The 24,978-nt window shown below is 38.7% G+C and overlaps 1 protein-coding gene across 1 annotated transcript in view; it reads left to right on the top strand.

Moving 5' to 3' along the window:
- The window catches only part of TRAT1 (T cell receptor associated transmembrane adaptor 1), a gene marked incomplete at its 3' end in the record, with an annotated part of 33,191 nt that extends 19,079 nt beyond the window's left edge, over positions 1 to 14,112 (top strand). The window contains exons 3-6 of the mRNA XM_079763822.1: positions 3,904 to 3,940; positions 7,979 to 8,040; positions 10,303 to 10,391; positions 13,855 to 14,112. Of these exons, the coding sequence (XP_079619948.1) occupies positions 3,904 to 3,940; positions 7,979 to 8,040; positions 10,303 to 10,391; positions 13,855 to 14,112 (446 nt within the window). The remainder of the gene's footprint in view (positions 1 to 3,903; positions 3,941 to 7,978; positions 8,041 to 10,302; positions 10,392 to 13,854) is intronic.
- Positions 14,113 to 24,978: the final 10,866 nt, after the last annotated feature.

Below are 24,978 nucleotides of genomic sequence, written 5' to 3'. Positions count from 1 at the left end.
GAAAACAACACCACTTTTTATATGCAGCTCATGGTGGGGCATTTCTTATGGGCTAGAAGAGTATTTTGGATATATCCCCAATGAATTACATTCATCATTTTTGGTCCAATAGCTGCTTGGTTTTGCAAAAACTTTCCGCATTTGGTCCTTCACAGAATCATTCCAAACACACTGACATGTGACATGTCCATTTCATCCTCCAATGTAATGATTTTAATATGTTTTTCCAGTAATGTTTGTCTAACAGTTAATGACCTCTATGGAGAATAAATTAACTTTGCCACACATAAATCTACCCAAAAATAATCTTTGTAGTTGTTTGGTAATTCATTCAATTATTTGGAAATGTTTGTGCTAGTTCCTTACCAATACACAGTGTTTTTCATATGTTAAAGCTGAAAGATCACTATTTGGTTACTACTGTGTCTGAATCATTGTCAGAGACTTAGATAATACTGCACTTCATTTTTATAGGAATAACTTCTGCAAGATTTTTGCTTTTATTTAACACCAAGTTAAATAATATATAATAAAAATGTAATAAATATCATATATACATTTACCTAGTTCAACATCAAAGAAAATTTATTGAAGAAAAGTTTACAAACTTCATAATATTGATTTTTGAAAAATCCTCACCCAAAGATATAATTATTGGCTTGAGGGGAGAGAGAGAGAGAGAGAAAGAGAGAGAGAGAGAGAGAGAGAGAGAGAGAGAGAGAGAGAGAGAGAAATGTGAGAAGGAACATCAATTGGTTGCCCTCCATATGTGCCACCAAGGGGATCCAACCTGCAACCTACGTATGTGCCCTGAATGGGAATCAAACCTGTAACCTTTAGGTATATAGGACAATACTCTAACCAATTGAGCCACCTGGCCAGGGCCAAAATACCACTGTATTGTTCTTAATTATTTTTAAAAAAATATATTTTATTGATTTTTTACAGAAAGGAAGGAGAGAGAGAGAGAGAGAGAGAGAGAGAGAGAGAGAGAGAGAGAGAGAGTTAGAAACATCAATGAGAGAGAAACATCAATCAGCTGCCTCTTGCACACCACTTACTGGTGATGTGCCCGCAACCAAGGTACATGCCCTTCACTGGGAATCGAACCTGGGACCCTTGAGTCCGCAGGCTGACTCTCTATCCACTGAGCCAAACCAGCCAGGGCTTGTTCTTAATTATTGAAACTGTACTCTGATTTTGCCTTAATGTTCCTCAATAATTAATTATAAATGGCTTTCACCAAAGAAAAAGAAATTATTGAAACTATTTAAAAAATTTTAAATACATATATTTAACTAGAGGCCAGGTGCACGAAATTTGTGCACGGGGGTGGGGGGGGCTGTCCTTCAGCCCACCCTGAACCCTTTCCAATCAGGGACCCCTCGAGGGATATCCGACTGCCCGTTTAGGCCCGATCCCTGTGTGATCGGGCCTAAACGGGCAGTCGGACAACCCTCTCACAATCCAGAACTGCTGGCTCCCAACTGCTCGCCTGCCTGCCTTCCTGATTGCCCCTAACCACTTCTGCCTGCCAGCCTGATCACCCCCTAACCACTCCCCTGCCAGCCTGATTGATGCCTAACTGCTCCCCTGCCAGCCTGTTTGCCCCTAACTTCCCTCCCTTGTGGGCCTGGTCACCCCTAACTGCCCTCCCCTGCAGGCTTGATCGCCCCCAACTGCACTCCCTTACAGGCCTGGTCCCTCCCAACTTCCTTCCCCTGCTGGCCATCTTGTGTTCACATGGGGGCAGGATCTTTGACCACATGGGGGCAGCCATCTTGTGTGTTGGAGTGATGGTCAATCTGCATATTACTCTTTTATTTGGTAGGATAGAGGCCTGGTGCATGGGTGGAGGCCAGCTGGTTTGCCCTAAAGGGTGTCCCGGATCAGGGTAGGGGTTCCCTTGGGGCATGGGGCAGCCTGAGCAAGGGGCCTGTAGTGGTTTGCAGGCTGGCCATGCCCCCCGGGGACCCAAGCAAAGGCCCTGGTATCTGGGATTTATTTATCTTCTACAATTGAAACTTTGTAGCCTTAAGCAGAGGCCTGGGCCGGCCAAGGTGTGTGGAAAGCTTGGCTTCCTCCATTGCCTGGGGCAACCCTAGCCTCCTGCCCTCTCCAGCTCCATGGCTGCCACCATTTTTGTTGGGATTTATTTATCTTCTATCATTGAAACTTTGTAGCATTGAGTGGAGGCCTGGACCAGCAAGGGCAGGCGGAAAGCTTGGCTTCCTCCATTGCCGGGGAAACCCAAGCCTCCCTCCTGCTCTCTCTGTGGCTGCAGCCATCTTGGTTGGGTTAATTTGCATACTCACTCCTGATTGGCTGGTGGGTGTAGCGGAGGTACAGTTAATTTGCATATTACTCTTTTATTAGATAGGATTGTAAATAAAAATACTTCCTTTTATTTGCTTTTGAACCAGCACCTTCAAGGTTCAACCTGGGTTACTTTCTGAGAATTGACACATCATTTTTTCATGGTTTTAGAATCCTACATCAGATCTCTGATCAGCGTACTGTTTCTTCTAAAAGCTATTTTACTGCGTGCGTTTTTTATTAAATTTATTGGGGTGACATTGATTAATGAGTTCACATAGGTTTTAAGTGTACATTTCTATGATACATGATTTGTATATTACATTCTGTACCCACCAGCCAAAATCAAATCATCTTACATCACCACATATTTGGCACCCTTTACCCTTTACTACCCCCCGCCCCCCAATACTTTCTCATCTTGTAACCACTCATTGTTTATGTCTATGAGTTTTATATCCCACATATGAGTGAAATCATATGCTTCTTAGCTTTTTTCTAACTGGCTTATTTCACTTTATATAATACTAGAGGCCCAGTGCATGATTGAATCATGCACGTGTAGGGTCCCCTAAACGCTTTTGCTTTCGATCGCGGGGGAGCTGGGTGCCTGTCGGCTGGTGCCAGAGCAGACAGGCACACAGCTTCCCCGCTTTTGATGGTCCGTGGCGGGATGCTGAGCTCACATGCGTGAGCTCGCTGCCCTAGAGGCCCCTTCTGTTCCGCTGAACAGCCATGGCGCAGACGCTGAGCTCGCCCCGCCACTGGCGATGTGAGCTCAGCGTCCCGCTGGCCCAATCGGCTACCCCGACCACCCCGAGTCCCGCCAGGCTTATGTTGGCCTCATAAAATGTTTTAGGAAGTATTTCCCCTTTAGCAATTTTTTGGAAGAGTTTTAGGAGGATAGGTATCAAATCTTCTTTGAATATTCAGTAGAATTCACTAGTGAAGCCATCTGTTCCTGGACTTTTATTTTTTGGGAGGTTTTTGATGGTTGTTTCAATTTCCACACTTTTGTTCAGTCTACTTAGATTTTTTCATTTTTTCATGATTTAGACTAGGAGGGTTATATAATTTTAGGAACTTACCCTCTTTTCTAGGTTGTTGAATTTAGTGCCATATAGTCTTTCATAGTATTCTAGTATGACCCTTTGTATATCTGTAATTTCTTTGGTAACTTCTCCTTTTTAACTTCTAATTTTGTTTATATGAGAATTTTCTCTTTTTTCCTTAGTGAGTCTAGCCAGGGGTTTGTCAATTTTATTAATCTTTCAAAGAACCAACTCTTTTGCATTAATTTTTTATATAGTCATTTTATTCTCTATTTCATTCAATTTTGCTCTAATTTTTATTATTTCTTTTATTCTGATGCACTATTTTTCTATTCCAAACTACCAAGAGAGAATATGGACTATGATTTACCCAAATCAGAGACAATCTTTATCTCTATTTCAAACAGTGGTGGCCAAGTGGCTTGAATAAACATATTAACTGATATTGAGGCTAAGCTACCCTCATAACCTTCTCTAGAAGATTTAACAAATGTATGTCCAAACATTTAATTTGTCTACTTCGAATATCTTTCAGATAAAATATACAGACACTCTGATTACTACATCCCCAGGTAAGTAGAAAATGAGTTATGCATTGTGATTTCCAATGAACCAGGGAAAGTAACAAATGAAATATTGCTTATAGGTTTGGCTCAGGGAAATTGTATTTGGGTTAAAATACAATTAAAAGTGAATTTTAATTATTTTTATTCCCATCTGAAAATTAAAAGCTATAGCATTATTATCTGCCCTACTTACTTAAACATCCTGAGCTAATGAGAGAGATGGGTGAAGAATGGAGTGGGACTCTAACCTGTTATCTACAGAATTATCATCAATTTCAAGAGGAAATATCCAAGGTTATAATTCAGATCAGATTGTAAGAGTGCAGTCTATGTATAAAAATTGTGTGGCCCTTAAGAATTTAGAGTGGAAATAAATCTGGCAATACCTAATAATATTTAAGGTATGCTTACACACAAATATTGACTAGAATGTTTCATGATATGCTGTTTTTAAGGTTAATGTCAATCACTAGAGAAATGTGATCAATAAACTCTAAAATAACATGCAGTTATAACTTACTCTCTTTATTACTTATTGAGCTAGTTGCAGAGAAATTGTATAGTATGATACTTTAAAAAAAGGTTTAATGGTGTGAGTTATAGTAAAGAAGTTGCATTTTCTTAATATATTCTGACCCGAATGTGTCATTAGATTGGAGATTTCTCTTTTGGAATTAAAAAAATCTAAGTATAGAGAATTTCCTTGAGGATTCTTCAAGACCTTTCTGAAATGGTAGACTGAAAGGCTGAGAGGTCTTTCAAAAACACAGAACTTTTTCACTAGATAGGATAAGATTATAAACTTTTTGTTGGCCTCTATAAGGTCTTTTTTTTTTCTTCTCCAGGTGGAAATGTCTATTTTGGAGGCAGATTTACACACACACACACACACACACACACACACACACACACACACACACACTGTTATGAGTACTCTTAACCTTGGATTCTATGACATGAGATAATTGTCATGTCATTAGCTTAAATCAAGAGTAAGTTGCTGACTTGGTTACAACAATGTATCAAAGACAATCCTACGTAACTATGTATAAATTAATCTAATGATTGATTTGATATTTGCCATTTGAAGGGCAATTAAGATGCAATAGGATAGAAAATCTTGTGATTTGATCATTTTGCTAAAGATTGGATCAGTAGTTTGGGAGAATTATAAGAGTCAGAAGGGAAAATTGGTAAAATACCATCTCAAAGCAAGCAGGCTCTTCGCTGTAGGGCAAATGCAGAAAAGAGGGTGGTGCTCTTATAACATTAATTTAAGAACATTCATTCAATAAATAAGAACTTTGATAGACAATAGACATACAAAGATGAAAAGATGCAGAATCCTTCAAGGATTTAATAATCAATCTATTGTAGTATATCTTCATTTAGGCAAAATTTGATTATACAAGCACATTTTATCTATAAAAAGTGGTTGGCATGTTAATTCACACATTTGTGTATATACTTCTCAACTTGCCTATTTCTGATTACGTACTTTGGGAGCCAAAATTATCCATGACTTTAAACAACATTTATACAGTCATGGAACCCAAACATATATTTGCCTATTCAAAGAAATATCTATTAAGCAAATCAAGTTAACACTTACACAAGTCAACTTCTGATAGACCCCTAAGCTTACTCTTTCCTCAATCTGACAACTTTCCAGCCCCTTAAAATGGCTTTATTTAGTGTTGTAGAAATATTTTTCATTTTTACTTGGATATTGGAACCCTATATTTTTATCATAGATTTTAGAACTGAAAAGAACAATAGGGATTAAATAGTTTAATATCCTTGGTTTATAAATAAGAAAATTGTAACTCAGAATATATGCCCATGGCCACCCAGGCATAAGTAATGATGTTTTTAAAAATTGAACTTAATTATTTAATTTACTTAGATAATTTAGATATTTTTCTACAAAGGACTTAACAATGAAATAATAGTAAAATATAAATAACAACTTTAAAATATAAACTAGAGAAATACGTATGCGAAAATAGAAAATTTGGGCCCTAGTAAAAAAACAATACCATTTTAAATTTTGGAGTGCCACTTAATGTGCTTATTTTTTAGAGGACTATTTCAGACATCTTCTGAGCAATGGAGAATCTGATCTGACCCAAAACTCAAAGATGTACTGGCCTCTGGAATATAAGCTTATTAATTTATTTTTAATAGTAATTCATCTTCCACATAAAACTGCCACACATTTGTGCTTAAAGTTTATTAGATATTTGCAAAAGACTGAAGCTAGTTGGAATTGATAAGTATAATACATATATACACACACACATATATAAATTTGTTAGGCAACTGCTTCTGAATAATTTTTCATTTGAGATGATTAATCATCTGAGACCTGCCTATAGACTCAGGGCACTGCATTATAAATCACATCTTATTTTCATTCATAATGAATGAAATGATGTTCATTTTTTTGGATATGATTTATCATTTGCAGATTGTATCTGCTATTTGTGTGAGCTATGAAAATAAATGGATTGTCTTATTAAAAATTCTTCACCTTTTGCTATTAAATTCTCTGCATAGCCAGAGAAAAACCATGAGCAGTGTCTCCTCTGTATCCCAATATTAAGCTGCATTGAATTACTGATGGAAAGAAAGGTTACGAATGAGTTCCTTTTATAAGATAAGCAAAATACATGCCAGCATCTGGACTTTTCAAACCATTTTATCCAGGTATCATTTGATCTGTAATTTTTTAAGGATGTCTACTCGCTATTTACATATATTCTGTCTTCTCTCAGAAGCATGGTGAGTAATATAGGTGTTAAGCCTTGAGATAAGAGTTCTTTTTTCTTTTGCTGCAATTCCCTCCAGCTCTCCGTGATATGTAATCTCAAAGTTAAAGCAGTTGCTACTATTTTATGAAATGTCACTCTCACTGCCTGGTAGGTCTCTGTTCCCAGACTGCTATTGTGAAAGCTGGTCACCAGGGCCATCTTTACTGTCTGGTGACAATGGTGGATGTCCGCTGTATTCCTAACAGGATTACTCAGATGAGGCTGTAAGGAAACTTAATGAAACATCAAGAGCAAATAGGATTCAGGGCTTTAGGACCAGCCTTGCATTACAATGCCAGCACTGCCAGCTACTGTCTGTGTATCTTTGGACAATTTACCTCTATGAGCTACAAATTCCTTATGTGCACAGTGGGGATCAAAATAAAATGCATCTGAGGGTTCAGTGAGCACTGGCATAAAGAAAAGCTTTCATAATTGGTAGTTATTGCTGACATTACACATAAAGTTAGGGAAAATACATTAATATATCTGAATCTCAGGCTTCTCTAAAGTGGGGAATGATAATATTATTTTGACAGAATTTCCCTGGGTCTTTGATACAATGTATGTAACACATAGAATAGCATCTGGATGTAATAGGCAATCATTTCAGTGGATCTGCCAATATTTCTTTGGCCTTTTATTTCTTACACATCCTTGTCAATGAATATTTACTTAGTAAACACAGTTTTAGGGGATTTTTCAGAGTGAAAGTCTGGGCAAGTAAACAGGTAGTATACACTGTATAGTTAAGAACACAGATAAGCTAGGTTCTAATCTCAGCTCTGCCACTTATTCTCATTTATAATGAATGAGAATATTCTTATGACCTTCAGCAAACATATGACTGCTCTGTGCCTTACATTCCTTACCTTTAATATAAGGATGCTATAGTGCCTATTTTGTGCGATTGTATAAGGATTCAATAAATGAGTATCTAAAATACACTTCAAGTAGCATCTGACAAACAGTAAGTGCTAAATAAATACTTGCTATCATTATTCCCTGAAAGAAGGTCCAAAAATTACTATTCAAATTTATACGTACACACACAGAGGCAGGCATGCCTGCACACTTGTATTCACTCACTCGCACATAAATGTATCTACATTGGTTGGCCAAGGCTGAACAAGAACAATAGTTTACCTAATATCAAATTTAACTGAGAAATTAGTTAAGAACTTTGTGTCAAGTGGATTCTAATAAAATAAATACTTTTTTTTCCTTATAGGGAGGATGAGTATTATATTGAAGACACACCAATTTATGGTAACTTAGATAATGTGGTCCCAGGTAAGTTTTATTTTTCCAGAAATTAATACACCTCCTCACTTAATTCCACAAATAATTTGAAGTGGCTTATTCTTCTCACAATCACATTTAAATATCCCAATGATAACATAAATTCAAGCATGGTTAGCATGTTATTTAGTATGCATTTCCAAAGCCACACATTATAAATTGCATTGCAGCATTGGGTGTAACTTAGCACCCTGTTTTCTATATGCTCTCCATTTCACTCCAGCGGTAATGAGAACACAGGAAGTCTCTATTACCATGAATGTTGACACACAAAGAATTCTGTGAAATGCTATTTCTAGAACAGAAAATGGCCCAACCAGGGAAACAGTGTTTTATGCACTGTATGCAAAAGCAAGTCTACAGTGAATTATCTGGAATAATAAATACATTTTCTGGTTTTCCTTGTGTAAACTTGTTCTTTGTAAGTAGAGACCCTGGGGCTGTTTTGATGGCAAGTGGGGAAAGAGAAGAGCTAAATCTTCATGGAGTGAATTATATATTTTTGTTCTGATGTAACAGGTCCTCATCAATTCCCATCACCCCTTATTACCTGAAACATCCCAACCACCCAAGACAACACACCTCAAGTTCCTCAAAACAGACCACTGTGATCTGATCCCAGAGCCTGATGGGTGATGCTAGCACTCAAGCCTGTCCTTGCCCTGCAGGCACTTGGACTTAATGCAGGACAGGAGAATTGGGCTTCATTCCTGTAGGTCTCTGAATCAACACAGAGATGTCCAGGAACGGACTAAATGGATCTGGATCTCTGTATATCAAAACAGTGTGGAATTCTCCTAAAGTTAGGAATGTGAGAGTTTTATACGAGTCAAGCATGTATATCATTGTTGTCTTTCCTCCATAGCAAAGTGCCCTCTAATCTCTGCATCTGAGGAAGCAGGAACTGTTTTTCGGTAATGAACTAGTAAAATGAGTTTGCCCTCCTGTTTCACCTTGCGGAATCGTGGTGCTCCCCTGTAAGATTTGAGGACTTCATTGTTTATGTATTCTAGTTGCTTGAAGCCACCACATCTACGATTTCCATGTCTAAGTGAGCACAGGGGTCCCTCCCACAGGTTCTGATGTAGGAGGTCCAGGAATCTGCTATTTAACAAACCTCCCAGGTGACCCTAATGCATGTTTTCCATGAACTATGCTTTGAGAAATATCACTCTATGGACCCTTTCTTTTGTGTTGCTTTCAGAAAGGGGTAATTGGGAAGTACTTTGTACTATAGTAAATATATATTTTTCTATGGGGTCAAATTGGAGCAGTCCACGTTTCTGCCAAGGCACTGGCCATCCTACCTGTCACTAATTCTCTTTCCTGTCCCTTTTAAATAGGTGTATCTGGGGTAAGAAAGGCAGGAATGATTCACTAAGCCTGTCCCCACAGGGTGAAATGAGTGCAGGTCTGCTAGCTGGTGGATGCTGCTCAGAAACTCCAAGTACTTACAGTCAGCATTAGACAGCCCACCTTCAGAACAGCCTGGCTGAACTGTCCTGTCATTCATTTATGGAGTAAAAACCATACTCTAAATCCTTTAAAAAATATGACATAAGTTTCAGAATGCCGCTGAGTAAAACATTTTACTCACGGAAATAATTACCAGATTGTAATCATCAGTGTAGGTGCACTGTGCATTATGCCACCATACATCATTTGCAGTTACACTTAAACAGAAGAAAACATAGGCAAAAATTTAACTCCTGGGATCTCTACAACATTTAAATGGAAGTTTGAAACTGCCATGGCCTACAGTGGTATTTAAAAAATGGCTATGATCTAGTCCTTATCCCAAGAGACCTCCCTTTGTCTTATTGTTAATGCTATTGGGCAAAAGACTTCTGCAGAGAGCAGATTGTGCTTTTAACTAAAGACCTCTCTCTTCCTCCTTCCCTTCCTCCCTCCCTCCCTTCCTCCTTTCCTCCTCTTCCCATAAATTTCTAACATCTAGGTCTTATGTGCCTTATACCTGTGTCAACTTTTATATTTATCTCTGTGACACACATAATTCTTTTAATTGACTATTAGGAAGAGAATCCACTTTTCCATTCAAATCTATTGCCTTTGTAATTGTTCACAGTTTTGAATCTTTGCATTTGAATCTCTGCATTTTCATGACAAAGATAAGTTAAATGGTTCTTGGAGGTTTCATATTTACAGCTAAATGTTGCTTGGGTCATGTCTCTTTACTTGTGCCAATATATTTTGTTTTTCCATTGTCAATCATAAATCTTTTCAACTCCCAAGAACAAATGGATGAAAATTGCTATGAACAAATGAAAGCCCAACCAGAGAGATCTGTGAATGAACTGCAAGAAGCTACCCCGCCTGCACAGGTGAGTTTTGTTTTCTGTATCAAGGGTCAAGTTTAGTCGAGATCACAGCACAGCTGCAGGTTTCAAGAGCAGAGGAAGAGGGCATTCTGATGCACAATTAAAGTAGCTGTTAGAACATTTAGAGTAAATGTGTCCAGTTTTGGGACCTGAACTCTAAAGGGAAACTGGAAGACAAGTAAATGCTACTCAGACTCAAATTCAAAGATTCAAAACTGTGAACAATTACAAAGGCAATAGATTTGAATAGAAAAGTGGATTCTCTTCCTAAATAGTCAATTAAAAGAATTATGTGTGTCACAGAGATAAATATAAAAGTTGACACATGTATAAGGCACATAAGACCTAGATGTTAGAAATTTATGGGAAGAGGAGGAAAGGAAGAAGGAAGGGAGGGAAGAAGGGAGAGGTCTTTAGTTAAAAGGTAAATTAGCTGGATATAAAAGACCATAATTCTATTTTACAAGGCAAATGAATGTAAAATTTAATACAAGTCCTGTGGCTTTGGTCTTATGGCAAGAGATGTATTTACACAGAGCTTAATTAGAAATAGGCAGGGAAATAGCTTAAGCAAAAAACCTATAAAAACCTAAGGAGAATTGGAGAGTTTCTCCTTTTCCTACCACAATCAGCTCAACATCTTCAGACAGAGCACTGACTTCATCAAAAGCCATTCACAGTTCTTAGCCTACATGCTGCTGAGGTATAAATTTCACTTAAAATAACTCTTATTCCTTCTCCTCCCAGATTTTGTTTCTTCAATGATGTGCACTCTTGCTACTGTCTAAAACCAGCCAGTATTTCCTGTGCAGTTGTGATGTGTCAGGTCTTGTGTTATGTGCTTTATATGCATTATCCTCTTAAATTCTTTGAGGGAGGTAGTATTATTATTCCAGTTTGACAGTCTTGAAAAGGATGAAAGACTTGCCCTAGAGCAATCAGGTACTAGGTGGGAAAACAGAATTCAAATTTAGTCCCATCTAACAGAAAATATTTTCCTCTCTAAGATGGATCACATCTTGGAAATGTCCCAATAAGGCAGAATTTTTCCATTTTTCTTTATATGAATTCCCTCCACAGCCCAAATTCTTGAAATTTTTAATAAGAAAGCAAAATGTGGTGAAGTCTAAGGAAAGGTAAAGTCGCCCTCTGATGGGCAAATCTGTCATCAGATGTTCAATTAATTGTAAAATGTATTTTTATATAGAAGGAATGAAAAACTGCATGTAATAATAACATGACCTGCTAAATCCATGATAACAAAAAGAAAACCTCTAAAAAAAAGGTTACCATATAACCACACCATCTGAAATGTAGAAATTCACAGCACCTTAGCTACTAGTATAAAAATCTGAGAATCTGGAATAGAAGTAGCTATTTAATAAATATGACTTGAATAGGCCAACTTTATTTGAGCTACATCTGCTTTTAACTAAAGTGGAAATTGTGCAAAACCTTAAAATGTCCTTAAAAGTTTGCTGTTTTATAAATTATACTAGAGGCCTGGTACACGAATTTGTGCATGGTTGGGGTCCAGATCGGCCCTGATCAGGCCTGGCTGGCCAGGGGGAAGGGACACTGAAGGATGGCTGGCCGGCCCCACCCCCAATCTGGGTGGGAGGGCCGTTCAGGGGTAGGGCCGGCTGGAGGGAGGGGCCACGGGTGGCTGGCCAGCTGGCCCCACCCCCTGGTTGAACTCCCAGTCAAACTCCTGGTCGAGGGGACAATTTGCATATTAGCCTTTTATTATATAGGATAATTAACAATGCTCTAAGTAGATTTGTCTTTATTCTATTACATCCTTCTCACAAATTTAGTTTCACTAACTAGAAGTAATTTCTTTACATTTGCTCAATTCCATTTTATTAGAATGATTATCAACAAACACACTGCCCAGTTTGCTACTACAATACTTACTATAGTCAATTACAAAAGCATAAGGAATCTATGGTATTACACATAAAGCTTGATGGATGAAATATCTGTTGGAAAAATGAAAATAAATTCCTTCCCCTTTGAAAATCATATGTACTGTTCAGAACTTATAATTTCAGCATCTCAATCTTCTATGAACTAGGAAGAGTTTATCAGGAAACCTAATAATATAATGAGTCCACAAGAATTCTCATATCCTAAACAATTTGAAGGACACAGTATGTGCTTGCTCCTCTCTCTTATCTTCATGTCAAAATCTCACATGAATCTCTCCTTTCCCTCCTAAGTCAGAAACGTCCTCTCTTCTTTCCAAAGCCAACACTACTACTTATGATCTTGACCATTTCTCCTATTTATTTCCATATCTTGCACCTTAAATCATTTGTCTCCATTTTCCAATTTTTAAAAACTAATTATTACTATTTTACTATTTACCAATATACACAAATCACCCCAATATTTAAGAACAAAACTTGACTTCAGCTTGTTTGACTCCTAAATTGATTCTTACTTTTCTCTACTGTTTACATTTCTTTCCAGAGATAAGCATTCTTTTACCTCTGGCCGTATATTTTCTACCCATGCACTCAACTGAAATAACACTCTGGAAGTCACAGTGACTATGCCATGTACAGTTCGTGGTTCTTTCTCCGGATCACGGTTTTTGAACTCTCCAGCACTTGAAAAGGTTGACCAATTGTTGACCAGACTTATATTGGGAATGATGTAAGTTATAAGTGCAGAAACCCAATTCAAACCACTTTAGCATAAGAGGAAAATCACTGGCTCACATGACAGGGAGCTGTAAGGGAATATTTGTTTTTGAGATGACTGAATACAAGGGCTCTCTTCGCTTCTCCTCCCTCCCTCTTTCCCTCTGTTACTGACTTCATGCTCTTCCATTACCACAGACTCTTCCCTTGAGGCTGGGCAAGCCTCTGGAAGACCCAGGTTTTCTTTTTCCCAACTCCAGGAAACAGCACGTTTTCTACTCCTGCATCTGTACATCATCCTAAACGTGCTGCATCATCGGCTCTGCTGAAACCACATGCCTTCTATTGGACCAGTTTCTGTTGCCAGGGAGATGGATGGTTCCAGCCTAGGTCACATGCTTAGTCCTGTGCTGGGCTTGGGATACAGCACTGTAATCCAGACCAGGGAAGGGAGAGGAATTTCCCAAAGGAAAATGAAGAATTATACAATTTGCCTGAAATACAGAGTTTATGCAGGGGAGTAATAGGAATCAATATTTAAAAGGTGGAGTAGTATCAAGCATGGAAAACCTTGAATATAAGGATATGAAATTCAAACCTTAGTCTATATGTCTCCAGAATTTCATTTTGGAGACCTGACAGTAAAAATATGAAAGTTGTGCCTTAGGAAGGTAATTTGAATATAGCATATAAGCTAACTGGCAGCTAAAGCCCAGAAAACAAGTTTCTTGCTTTTCAGAGAACTTAGAAATTCCCAGAAGTCATCAAAGTGAAAGAATGGGCTAACAATGAAAAAATTAATATGCCTCTCTTTTTAGGCAATCGATGAATCACAGATGTTTTACGCCTCACTGAGTCACAATTGTGAGAGGAAGCTCAGAAAGCCCAGGCAGCAAAATATTTCTGTATTAGACAAGAATGAAGATGAGCTGTTACATGGAATGAACACCAGCCTTCCTGAGACTACCCTAGTGTACAGTCTCCCACCCGCGCGCCAGGCAATAGAGGAAAACATTCACGATGATCCCGTTAGACTGTTTGGATTGATTCGTGCTAATAAAGAACCTGTGAATTAACTGGATTATGATTCAGCTCTTACTGAAGAAGATTGTGAAAAAAAACAACAAAAACACAAGATCCCTCTATGACACAGCGTGATGTGGCAGGGTGACGATCTGATCATTTGTTGGTGGGATGGTGGTTTACCTTCTTATCCATGTACATTGGTTGCGCTCTTGCATACTGAATGGGATGTTATGAAAATTAGTTTACGCTCTTGCATACTGAATGGGATGTTATGAAAGTTAGTTTTTTGATTTAGTTATTTGAATATGTCTAGTAGTCAAATGTAAAATAAAATCAAGCTTACAAATTGAGCTTGATGGCAAAATCACAACTTCACCAACAATGCTTAATACTCAGTGAAATAAAACAAAAAAATATTTAAAATATTAATATGTTCTGGAACACATTAGAAAAAGAATAAAAGTCCATTTTTAAAAACATTTTTCTAACCAAGGTGAAACACCCCATAAATGGAAGAAATTTTTTTATTTTATTGAATTTATTGGGGTAACACTGATTAATAAAATTATATTGGTTTCAGGTGAACAATTCTATACTATATCATCTGTATATTGCAGTGTGTGTGCAGGACCACAAGTCAAGTGTCCTTCCATCATCATTTATCCCCCTGTGCCCTGTTCTACTTCCCCCATTTCCTTCTGATAATCACAATACTATTGTCTAGGACGGTCCCAGTAGACTCTAGGTGATGAAGATTTTTGTTTGTTTGTTTGCTTAATCCCTTATCTTTTTCTCCCAGCCCCTTAACCCCCAAGCCCTCTGACAGCTGTCAGTCTGTTTTCTGTAACTCTGAGTCTGCTCCTATTTTGTTTGTTTGTTTATTTTGTTCATTATATTCCACATATAAGTGAAATCATATGGTATCTGACTTTCTCTGACTGGCTTATTTCACTTAGCCTAATACTCTCCAGCTTCATCCATGCTATCATAAAAGGTAAGATTTCCCTTGGTTTTTTTCTCCATTTTTTTTTTTACAGCCCAGTAGTATTCCATTGTGTAAATGTACCACAGTTTTTTTATCCACTCATCTACTGATGGGCACTTGGGCTGCTTCCAAATTATGGCTATCCTATCTAATAAAAGAGTAATATGCAAATTGACCATCACTCCAACACACAAGATGGCTGCCCCCATGTGGTCAAAGATGGCTGCCCCCATGTGGACACAAGATGGCCACCACAAGATGGCCAGCCAGGAAGGGCAGTTGGGGGTGATCAAGCCTACAGGGGAGGGAAGTTAGAGGTGACCAGGCTGGCAGAGGATGGAAGTTGGGGGTGACCGGGCCTGCAGGGGAGAGCAGTTGGTGGGGGACCAGGCCTGCAGGGGAGGAAAGTTAGGGGTGACCAAGCCTGCAGGGAAGGGAAGTTAGGGTTGACCAGGCCTGCAGGGGAGGGCAGTTAGGGGAAAACAGGCTGGCAGGGGAGCAGTTAGGCATCAAGCAGGCTGTCAGGGGAGTGGTTAGGGGGTGATCAGGCTGGCAGGCAGAAGTGGTTAGGGGCAATCAGGAAGGCAGGCAGGTGAGCAGTTGGAAGCCAGCAGTCCTGGATTGTGAGAGGGGTCCCAGATTGGAGAGTGTGCAGGCTGGGCTGAGGGACACACACCTCCATGCACGAATTTTGTGCACCGGCCTCTAGTTGCAAATAATGCTGCAATTAATATGAGTCCATATATTCTGGCAAATCAGTGATTTGGGTTTCTTGGGATATATTTCCAGAAGTAAAATCGCTGGGTCATAAGGTAGAAGAAATTTCTGATTGAAAAGCATGGGAGGCATTTAAATACATTCCTAAGAGAGGTAGGGTACTCTTCATAAAAATTGTTTTGTTCCAAATAGAAATATATTTGTTAGTTTTAAAAATTATTATAAAATTAATGCATGCTTCTGTAACAATAAACAAGTAGCAAAAAGAATTCAAAAATAGCCTTAGCCAGAAATAATCACTATGAGCAACTTCCTAAATATCCTTCTAAATATTTTTCTTAGGCATGCTCAGGTACATATATCAATTGTGGTGTTTTGTTTTTTTAAATAAAAAAGAGGAGTGATTACTGTATGTAATTTATTTAAACTTTTTTTATTTAACAATACATTGTGGATTTATTTTCACTGTGATTTTTAACTACAGTTTTGAGTATGCAAAGCACAGAATTTATTCTTGTATTATTATATATTAATTATTGTATTTTTATAAGAACAACTATAAAACTACTTTTGCCCCACCTGTCTTGTAATTTTAATTCTTGTATAGTAGCTCATTGATGACTACATCAGAATTTATTTAAATAATTTTGAAATACATTTAGCTAATTTCCAACTTCTGTTTTTTGCTTAAGTACCAATGTGATGGGAAAGCATCTCCACACGTGTTTAGGTACTTATCTGACTTTTTGCATAGTAGGAAATGAGCTGCTGCTTTAAAAGGTATACATATAGTGAGTCTCTATAGAATATATTACTGAAAGGTCCATAGTTTGGTCAAAGTATGTGTTCAATTTCAATTCTGATAAATGGTTCTAACTATAAAAAATTATTAAAAATTGCCGAAACTGGTTTGGCTCAGTGGATAGAGCGTCGGTCTGCGGACTGAAAGGTCCCAGGTTCGATTCCGGTCAAGGGCATGTACATTGGTTGCGGGCACATCCCTGGTAGGGGGTGTGCAAGAGGCGGCTGGTCGATGTTTCTCTATCATCGATGTTTCTAGCTCTCTGTCCCTCTCCTTTCCTCTCTGTAAAAAATCAATAAAATATATTAAAAAAATTATTAAAATTTTTTTTGTTGTTATCATTTTACTGATGAAAAAGGCTGTACAGGCAGCTGTCAGTCCTGCCCTCTAACCAGAGCTTAGTGCATGTTATTCATTCTGTCTTCTGTTCTTTATTGGGCTCCCACTGTAGGTTAGGCATGAAGTTAGATCCTGGTATACAGTGATGAGGAAACAGGCAGAGACCCTGTTCCCAGGGAACTTAGAGTCCAGTAGAAAAGATGATTATCAGGTTAACAACAACAAAAATGTGTAGCTACTAGTACTGAAAAACACTATTAAGAAAACAGAAGAATGAGGAACAATAATGGGTAAAAAGGTGTCCCTGAAAAAGAAATTTTAATTCAGAGAACTGAGGAAGGAGAAGGAGTCATCCATGTAAAAAGAGAGGAAGGATGAGTATGTTTTTGTGTAAGAATTCTGTCCATATTTGGAAGTACCTACTTTTGTCAAGAACTATTTTCCATTATGAATCTGTATGAAGTTAAATAATTTAAAGTAAAATATTTGAAACTGTCCACAATGTCATAGGAAATCCAACACATAGTAATACCTAAGGGTGGAAGAAAATGAATCAGATTTCTCTTCCAGAGAAGAACCAAAACACCACAAGCAATAAAATTACATAATTAATTAATATTTACATATTGACTTTAAGTTTTACTTTCAAATTAAAATAAAAGCTTTGTTATCATATGTTTATACATATGAATATGATAGCAAAGCTTTTATTTTTCCCAATTTATCCATTTTTATTAATTATAGTAATTTCCTCAAAGAATCAGTTATTGATCACAGGATTTTTCTATTGTTTTTATATTTTGTTTAATTGACTTGTCCTCTAATCAATACACACACACACACTATAGTTCCATGAAAATAAAGTTTGATAGTATTTTTGACAGTTATTTTTTCCTATGACTATTTTATATCATTCGCTTACATTATTTACCTAGCCCTAAAGATATTTCCATTTTTGCTTTTGGTTTTTACCCTTTGAATTCCACTCAATAGCATTTTGAAATTTATGCATATATATATATATATATATATATATATATATATATATATATATGATGACATAATTGCGAAGGCTTTTAACTACAAATGCAAATTCTGTTATTGATATAAGGCTATTCAAATTATTTATTTCCTGTAGAATGAGCTTTAGTAGTTTATATCTTTCAAAGAATGTGTCCCTCTCATCCATGTTGTAAAATTTATTGTCATAAAGTTGTTTAAAATATTTCCATATTATCCTTTGAAAATCTGTAGTGATTTCAAGTCTGTTTGATACTAGCAATTTGCTTTTATTTTTCCTGATCTATCCTGTTTTATCAATTATAGTGATTTCCTCAAAGAACCAGTTTTTCTTCTAATTAATGTTATATTCTTTTCTTCTGCTTATTGTGTTTCACGTGTTCTTCATTTATTTACCTTTTTTAAAAAAAAAAAATTAACTTCCTAGTGTAGAAGCTGAAGTCATTAGTATGAGACTTTTATTCTTCTCTAAAATAGTCCTTTAGTTTCATAAATTTCCCTTTTTACAATATTGTTTTTCTTTAGCTGCATCCACGCCAGATATATTGTGTTTTCCTTTTTGTTCAATTCTGTACGTTCAGTTTCCCTTTTGATTTCTTCTTTGACCTATGGGCTGTTTAGAAGTGTGCTAATTAGTTCTCAAATATTTGAGGATTCTTTTGGATCTCTTTCTTTATTGATTTCTAATTTAATTCCACTGTGGTAAAAAAAACGTGACTTAAATCCTTTTTAAATCTATTGAACATTCCTTTATTACCCAGAATATAGTTTTTATAGTTGAGTTATGGTGTGCACTTGAAAAGAATGCATACATTATTGTTGTTGGGTAGAATATTCTATACATTTCAATTAGGTCAATTTGGTTGGTAGAGCTTTTCAAATCTTCTATATTCCCATTGATTTTTGTCTATTTATTCTATTTATTAAGAAGGAAAATTTTAAAAGAGAAATGTTGAAATGCCTGCCTATAATTTTCCAAATAGACATTTATCTATTTCTCTATGCCATTTTATCAGTTTTTCTTTCATGTATTTGGAAATCCTATTACTAGCAGCATAAATGTTTAGAAGCAGTATGGTTGTTTTTTTTAATGAATTAATCCCTCATCACTAGAAAATAACCCTTTATCCTTGCTGGTATTATTTTCTATGAAATCTACTTCGTCTAATATTAATATTGTCATTCCAGTTCTCTTTAGATTAATCTTAGCATGACATATTCTTTTATATATTTGTAAAACTTCTTTACATCTTTATATTTAAAATGCATTGTTTTGTTGTTGGTAGTATACAGTTGGACACAATTTAATCTGTTAGAGTCCTGCTTTTAAACTTGGTTAGACAAGACCAGAACAGGGTCTTGCCTCAGCAGTAGGCCAAGTTTAATTAGATTAAAAGCTGTTCTGGCCCTCACGAATTATGAGGTTTTCTACTATGCCTGTTGAAAACAGGTACAATTCCTGGTTTTGTAGGAACCACAGGCACTGTTTTATGTAATCTTTTCAGCTAGGGACTTTGGTAGTTTTCTCACACACATACACTGATCAGTGTTCAGCTAAATACTCAGGGGCACTTTACAGATTCCCAGAGTATATGCAGCTCTCTCCTCTCTAGTACTCTGCCTACTTGGCTTCTCTTGACCTGTAGCTTGATCTTAGTTTAGGAGATTAGAGGGCAATACCTACACTCCCTTTACCTGCTCTAGAGCCTAGAAACTTTCTCCAGGCAGTAAGATAGGGCAATAGTAGGGTTGATCTAATCCCCCCCTCCCCCCCCCCCCCGCATCTGTCAAGGATTATTGTCCTTAATTTCCTGATGTTCAATGTCTTGGGTACTATTGTCTCATATTTTTCTCTGGATTTAGTTGTTAAAGGAAAATTATATGTATACACACACACACACACACACACACACACACACACACACACACACACACTAGAGGCCCAGTGCACAAAATTCATGCATGGGGGTGTGTGTCCCTCAGTCCAGCCTGCACCCTCTCCAATCTGGGACCCCTACCAGGATCGGGCCTAAATGGGCAGTCAGACATCCCTCTCACAATCCAGGACTGCTGGCTCCCAACTGCTCGCCTGCCTGCCTTCCTGATTACCTCTAACTGCTTCTGCCTGCCAGCCTGATTGATGCCTAACTGCTCCCCTGCCAGCCTGTTTGCCCCTAACTGCCCTCCCCTGCAGGCCTGGTCACCCCTAACTGCCCTCCCCTGCAGGCCTGGTCCCTCCCAACTGCCCTCCCCTACTGACCATCCTGTGGTGGCCATCTTGTGTCCACATGGGGGCAGCCATCTTGTGTGTTGGAGTGATGGTCAATTTTCATATTACTCTTTTATTAGATAGGATACCCAAGTGAGAGAATAAATGCAAGATGTTATTCCATCTTGACCAGAAGCAGAACTCTAAGCCCCTCATTAAACTTAGTATAATCGTACAATATATTTTAGTATACATTAGTGTAATTCAGTGAGCTAAATAGTACCCTCTGGCCAGTTTTTCAGTGATTAGAGCATCAGCCTATGCACCAAAGGGTCACTGCTTTGATTCCCAGTCAAGGGCACATATCTGGGTTTCTGGTTCTCATCCTGCTTGGGGCACATATGGAGGCAACCCATCTATGTGTCTGTCTCACATAGATGTTTTTCTCTCTCTCTTTCACCCTCTTCCTACCTCCTCTCTCTGAAAAACAATGGAAAAATATTTTCAGGTGAGGTTAAAAAAATAAGCACAAGAAAATACATATACTTCACCTGTGGCAATTTTCAGAGCTTATGACCCAAAAGTAGTCTACACTAATAAAAAAGAAACATGCAAATTAACCATCACTCCGCTACACCCACCAGCCAATCAGGAGCAGGTATGCAAATTAACCCAACTAAGATGGCGGTGGCCACGGAGCTGGAGTGAGCAGGAGGCTTGTGTTGCCCCCGGTGATGGAGGAAACCAAGCTTCCTGTCCATCCTGGCCGGCCCTGGCCTTCATTCAAGGCTACAAAGTTTCAATTATAGAAGATAAATAAATCCCAGATACCTTCTTCCAGCCAGCCCTGGCCTCTCAAGGAGGTGCTGGAAAAAAAAGAAAAGAAATAAAGGAAGGGCTGGAAACTTGGGTCACCAGGGGGTGTGGCCAGCCTGAAAACGGCCATCAGCCCCTCACCCAGGCTTGCCAGGCACCCCAGCGGGACCCCCCCACCCTGAAGGGGCTGTGGCCAGCCTGAAAACAGCCATCAGCCCCTCACCCAGGCTGGTCACACCCCCATGGGGTGAGAGTTCCTGCTGGAGGGCTTGGCCAGCCTGAAAATGGCTCTGAGCCCCTCCCCCAGGCTGGCCACCACCCCAGCAGGGCCCCTGCCCTGATCCAGGATACCCTTCAGGGAAAACCAGCTGGGCCCCACCCGTGCACCATGCCTCTGGATATACTAAAAAAGGGTAATATGCTAATTAGACTGGGAGACCTTCCAGGAGACCTTCCGGATGTTCTTCTGGACAAAGCCATGGTGGCAGAGCCAAGGTAGAGACAGTTAGAGGCCAGGATTGGATGGCAGTTGTGGGTGATCTGGCTGATGGGGGGTGGGGCTGTTGGGGGTAAGCAGACCAGCAGGGGGACCAGTTGGGGGCAAGCAGGCCATCACTGGGGATCAGTTGGAGGTGATCAGGATAGCAGGGGGGGCAGTTTGGAGTGAGCAGGCCAGCTGGGAGGCAGTTGGGGGCGAGCACACTAGCACGGGGGGCAGTTGGGGGTGATCAGGCTGGTGGGGGGCATTTGGGGGTGAGCAGGCTGGCAGAAGGGGGCAGTTGGGGGCAAGCAGGTCAGCAGGCAAAGTGGTTAGGGTCAATCAGACAGGCAGGCAGGCAGGTGAACGGTTGGGAGCCAGCAGTCCCGGATTGCGAGAAGGATGTCCGACTGCCAGTTCAGGCCTGATCCCTGTAAACCGGCAGTAGGATATCCTTCGAGGGGTCCCAGATTGGAGAGGGTGCAGGCCAGGCTGAAAGACAACCCCCTCCCCCCAGCCCCGTGCATGAATTTCCTGCACCGGGCCACTAGTATTATTATAAACATTTACATTTCAACTGGGAAATAAAGAGAAAATTTTAACTAGGGAACAAATACATTTCAAAGTCTTGAGCTTTTCACTGAGAATATCTTAAGATCCCCCAAATTTCAACTCAAATCTCAAGAAAAGGAGCAATATATCATTTCTGTGTAATATTAAAAACCTTATTTCTGGAACAGTAAAGGTAGTGTGATTAGTTTGAAATATACTTTAAATCTCTCTCTGAAATTCTGCCTTTACTTTTTATACAGAATATGCAATTTATATTAAGACACTAAAAACAGGAAACAAAAATTTAGAAAAGGGAAGAAGAAAGAACACAAAACAGAGGTGCATTCCTAATGCTGCTTGCCACTCTTTTAACCTGTTCCGAGGGAAAACACACTACGCACTTGCAGCTCCCACTACCTAAGAAGTGACAGCTGGCCAGAACGAAAGTGAGTGCCTGAATCAAGACAGTTGATTCATCTTCTGAACCAATCTACATACAGGAGACAGAACAGTGAGCAGTGGGAACAGAGCTGAAAGGATGCCATAGACAGAATCAAGGTCTTGGGAAGCAAGGCGCAATTACAAGGGACAGAAACTGAGGGTAAGCAGAGGAAATAGTTGGTAGAGAATGGAGTTCAAGACTTCATAACTAATCAGACTAATCTGATAACTATCATAACAATGACAAATGGGGTCAATTAACAAATCTTCTACTTTACAAATCCAAGCCAGCCTTACAGATTGAATATTTTGAACACCGGAAGAGTCTCCCACACCACAAAATCTTTACTACACAAGTACTGGTAGATTCTGAGATGCTACATATAGTAAAAAAGATTAATTTTTGAATTAAACAATACTGAGTTTCTTTAGTCTTTCTTCAAGAACTGAGAGAGGCAAAAAATTATTAAGCCAACTGGAGCAAATCCTCCAATTTCCATGCTCCCATTCTTCCTTAGTAGAGAATCTTGATTTTTAATGAGTGTCCTCGAGGTCTTAATGCTTTCAGCTTGACGAACTTTAGACAAATTTCTTTGACTATAGGCCTCTCACCTTCCTTTCTTAGGGTATTTACTTAAAATACATGTAATTGCAAATTATTTCTTTATCCTCCCCTCCCCTTCTTTTCTCAAGTGCCTGAGAACCATCAAGAAAAAAGAAATTAAATCCACAATGAGGTCTCATCACATAGCTATCAGAATGGCTAAAATAAGAATGACAATACCAAATGCTGGTGTGGATGTGAGGAAGCTGAATCACCTATGCAGTGCTGCTGATACTGAAATGGTATAGCCACCATGCAACACAGTTTGACAGTTTCTTAAAACAAAACAAAACATAACACAGATGTACCAGATTGCCTAGCAATTCCAGACCAGGGCATTTAAAGCCACAGAAGGGAAAACTTACGTAGATACAAAACACTGTACACAAATGTGCATAGCTGTCTGATCTGTAGTAGCACCAAACTACACACAACTCAAAAATCTTTCTACAGGTGAATAGTTAAACTGTGATACATTTCTATCATGGGCCTTCAAGGTGATAGAGAATGAACTTCTGACCCCTGCCACAATGCAGATGCACCTCCTATTATGCTGAGTGTAAAGAGCCAATTCAAAATGGCTTTGAACTGTAAGATCCAATGTAAATAACATTTGTGAAAGGGCAAAATGATAGGAACAGAGAGAAAAAAATCAGTGGTTGTCAGGAATGAGAGAGGTGGACAAAGAGGGAGGGATGTTGTGTGTGGCTGTAGAAAGGGACACAAGGATCCTGTGGGGCTGATGGTGACTCTACCTACTGTTGAGAGAGGTATTACCACTGGGGTAAACTCAGTAAAGTGTGGATGGAATATCTATTTTATGTCTTACAAGTGCAAGTGAATATAGAGTTTCCTCAGAATCAAACAATTAATTAAAAATCAAGATGGAGGATGACCCAGGGAAACAAGTCAGACAGTTGGTGAGGTATGGCATGAGCCTTAGAACCTTGACATCATGATGCCTGGTGTTCTAGAAGACTGTGGAACCCCCTGCCTTCCTGGCATACTTGACAGTTTTCTGCCAAGTCCTTGGAGGCACACTAATTTTTCAGTGCCAAAAACTGAAGAGAAAAGGATGTTTTCGTCAATCAGAAAGCACTGGGGGCTTGTAGATGGCTTTCCAAGGATTCACTGTAGAAGGTAGTCTTTGAAAATACTACTTTTGATCATGGAAATGGACTGGGAGTAATGGGAAGTGTTCTGTTTTGTTTCCTCTAAAATATATGGGCTAATTCCTAACTTCAGCACTGATTTCATGAAAAGCTACTTTATTCAATGCTGCTAACCACAAAGAGCAGGCTTTACTTGTTCAGGGATGTGGGAGGTGGGGGCACTTTTTTGGGTCTCGGAGAGAATTTCCTATAGATCTATGAAAATAACTGTCCTATCATCAAAGAATTTTCATGTTCCATTCAATATTGTTGCTTTACCTATTATGACCAGCAAGTCCTGTTAGAATTAATCATCGCTCACCCCAATCATAACTAAGTGCTTTCTTGTGTTTAAAAACTTTTAGAAGTTTCTAGTATTATTTGATGATCTTTGAGAATTTTTGTCCAGTTTTCACCATTGATTACATAATACTGAGGTCAATTTTCTAAAATCCTCAATAATCTAAATTTGTACATTAACATGAAACCAAATAATAATTACCTCTTCAAAAATCTCTGTCTTATTAGACTACAGTAGGTCACAAACTGCTTTGTTTTGTTTTGGTTTGGCCTTCCTGTAATACTCCCTGCCGTTGGCCTCTTAGTTCTCCCCTCCCAACAGCTCTCTCTGATCCAGTTTCCTGCTGTCTCCTTTCCCACCTCTAATAGCTGGCAGTTCCCAGGACATGTCCTGGAAGTAGGTCTCCATCTACATCAGCTCCCTAAGTGACCTCCTCTCTCAATAGCTGTCTACAACTCAGTTACTCCTGGGTTTGAGCTATGGAGCTCTGAGTGAAGGATT

Source organism: Cnephaeus nilssonii (genome assembly GCF_951640355.1).
Source record: "Cnephaeus nilssonii genome assembly, chromosome: 3".
Lineage (NCBI taxonomy): Eukaryota > Metazoa > Chordata > Mammalia > Chiroptera > Vespertilionidae > Cnephaeus > Cnephaeus nilssonii.
Note: the sequence above shows the minus strand (reverse complement) of the source record. Positions and strands in the feature narration are given on the sequence as shown.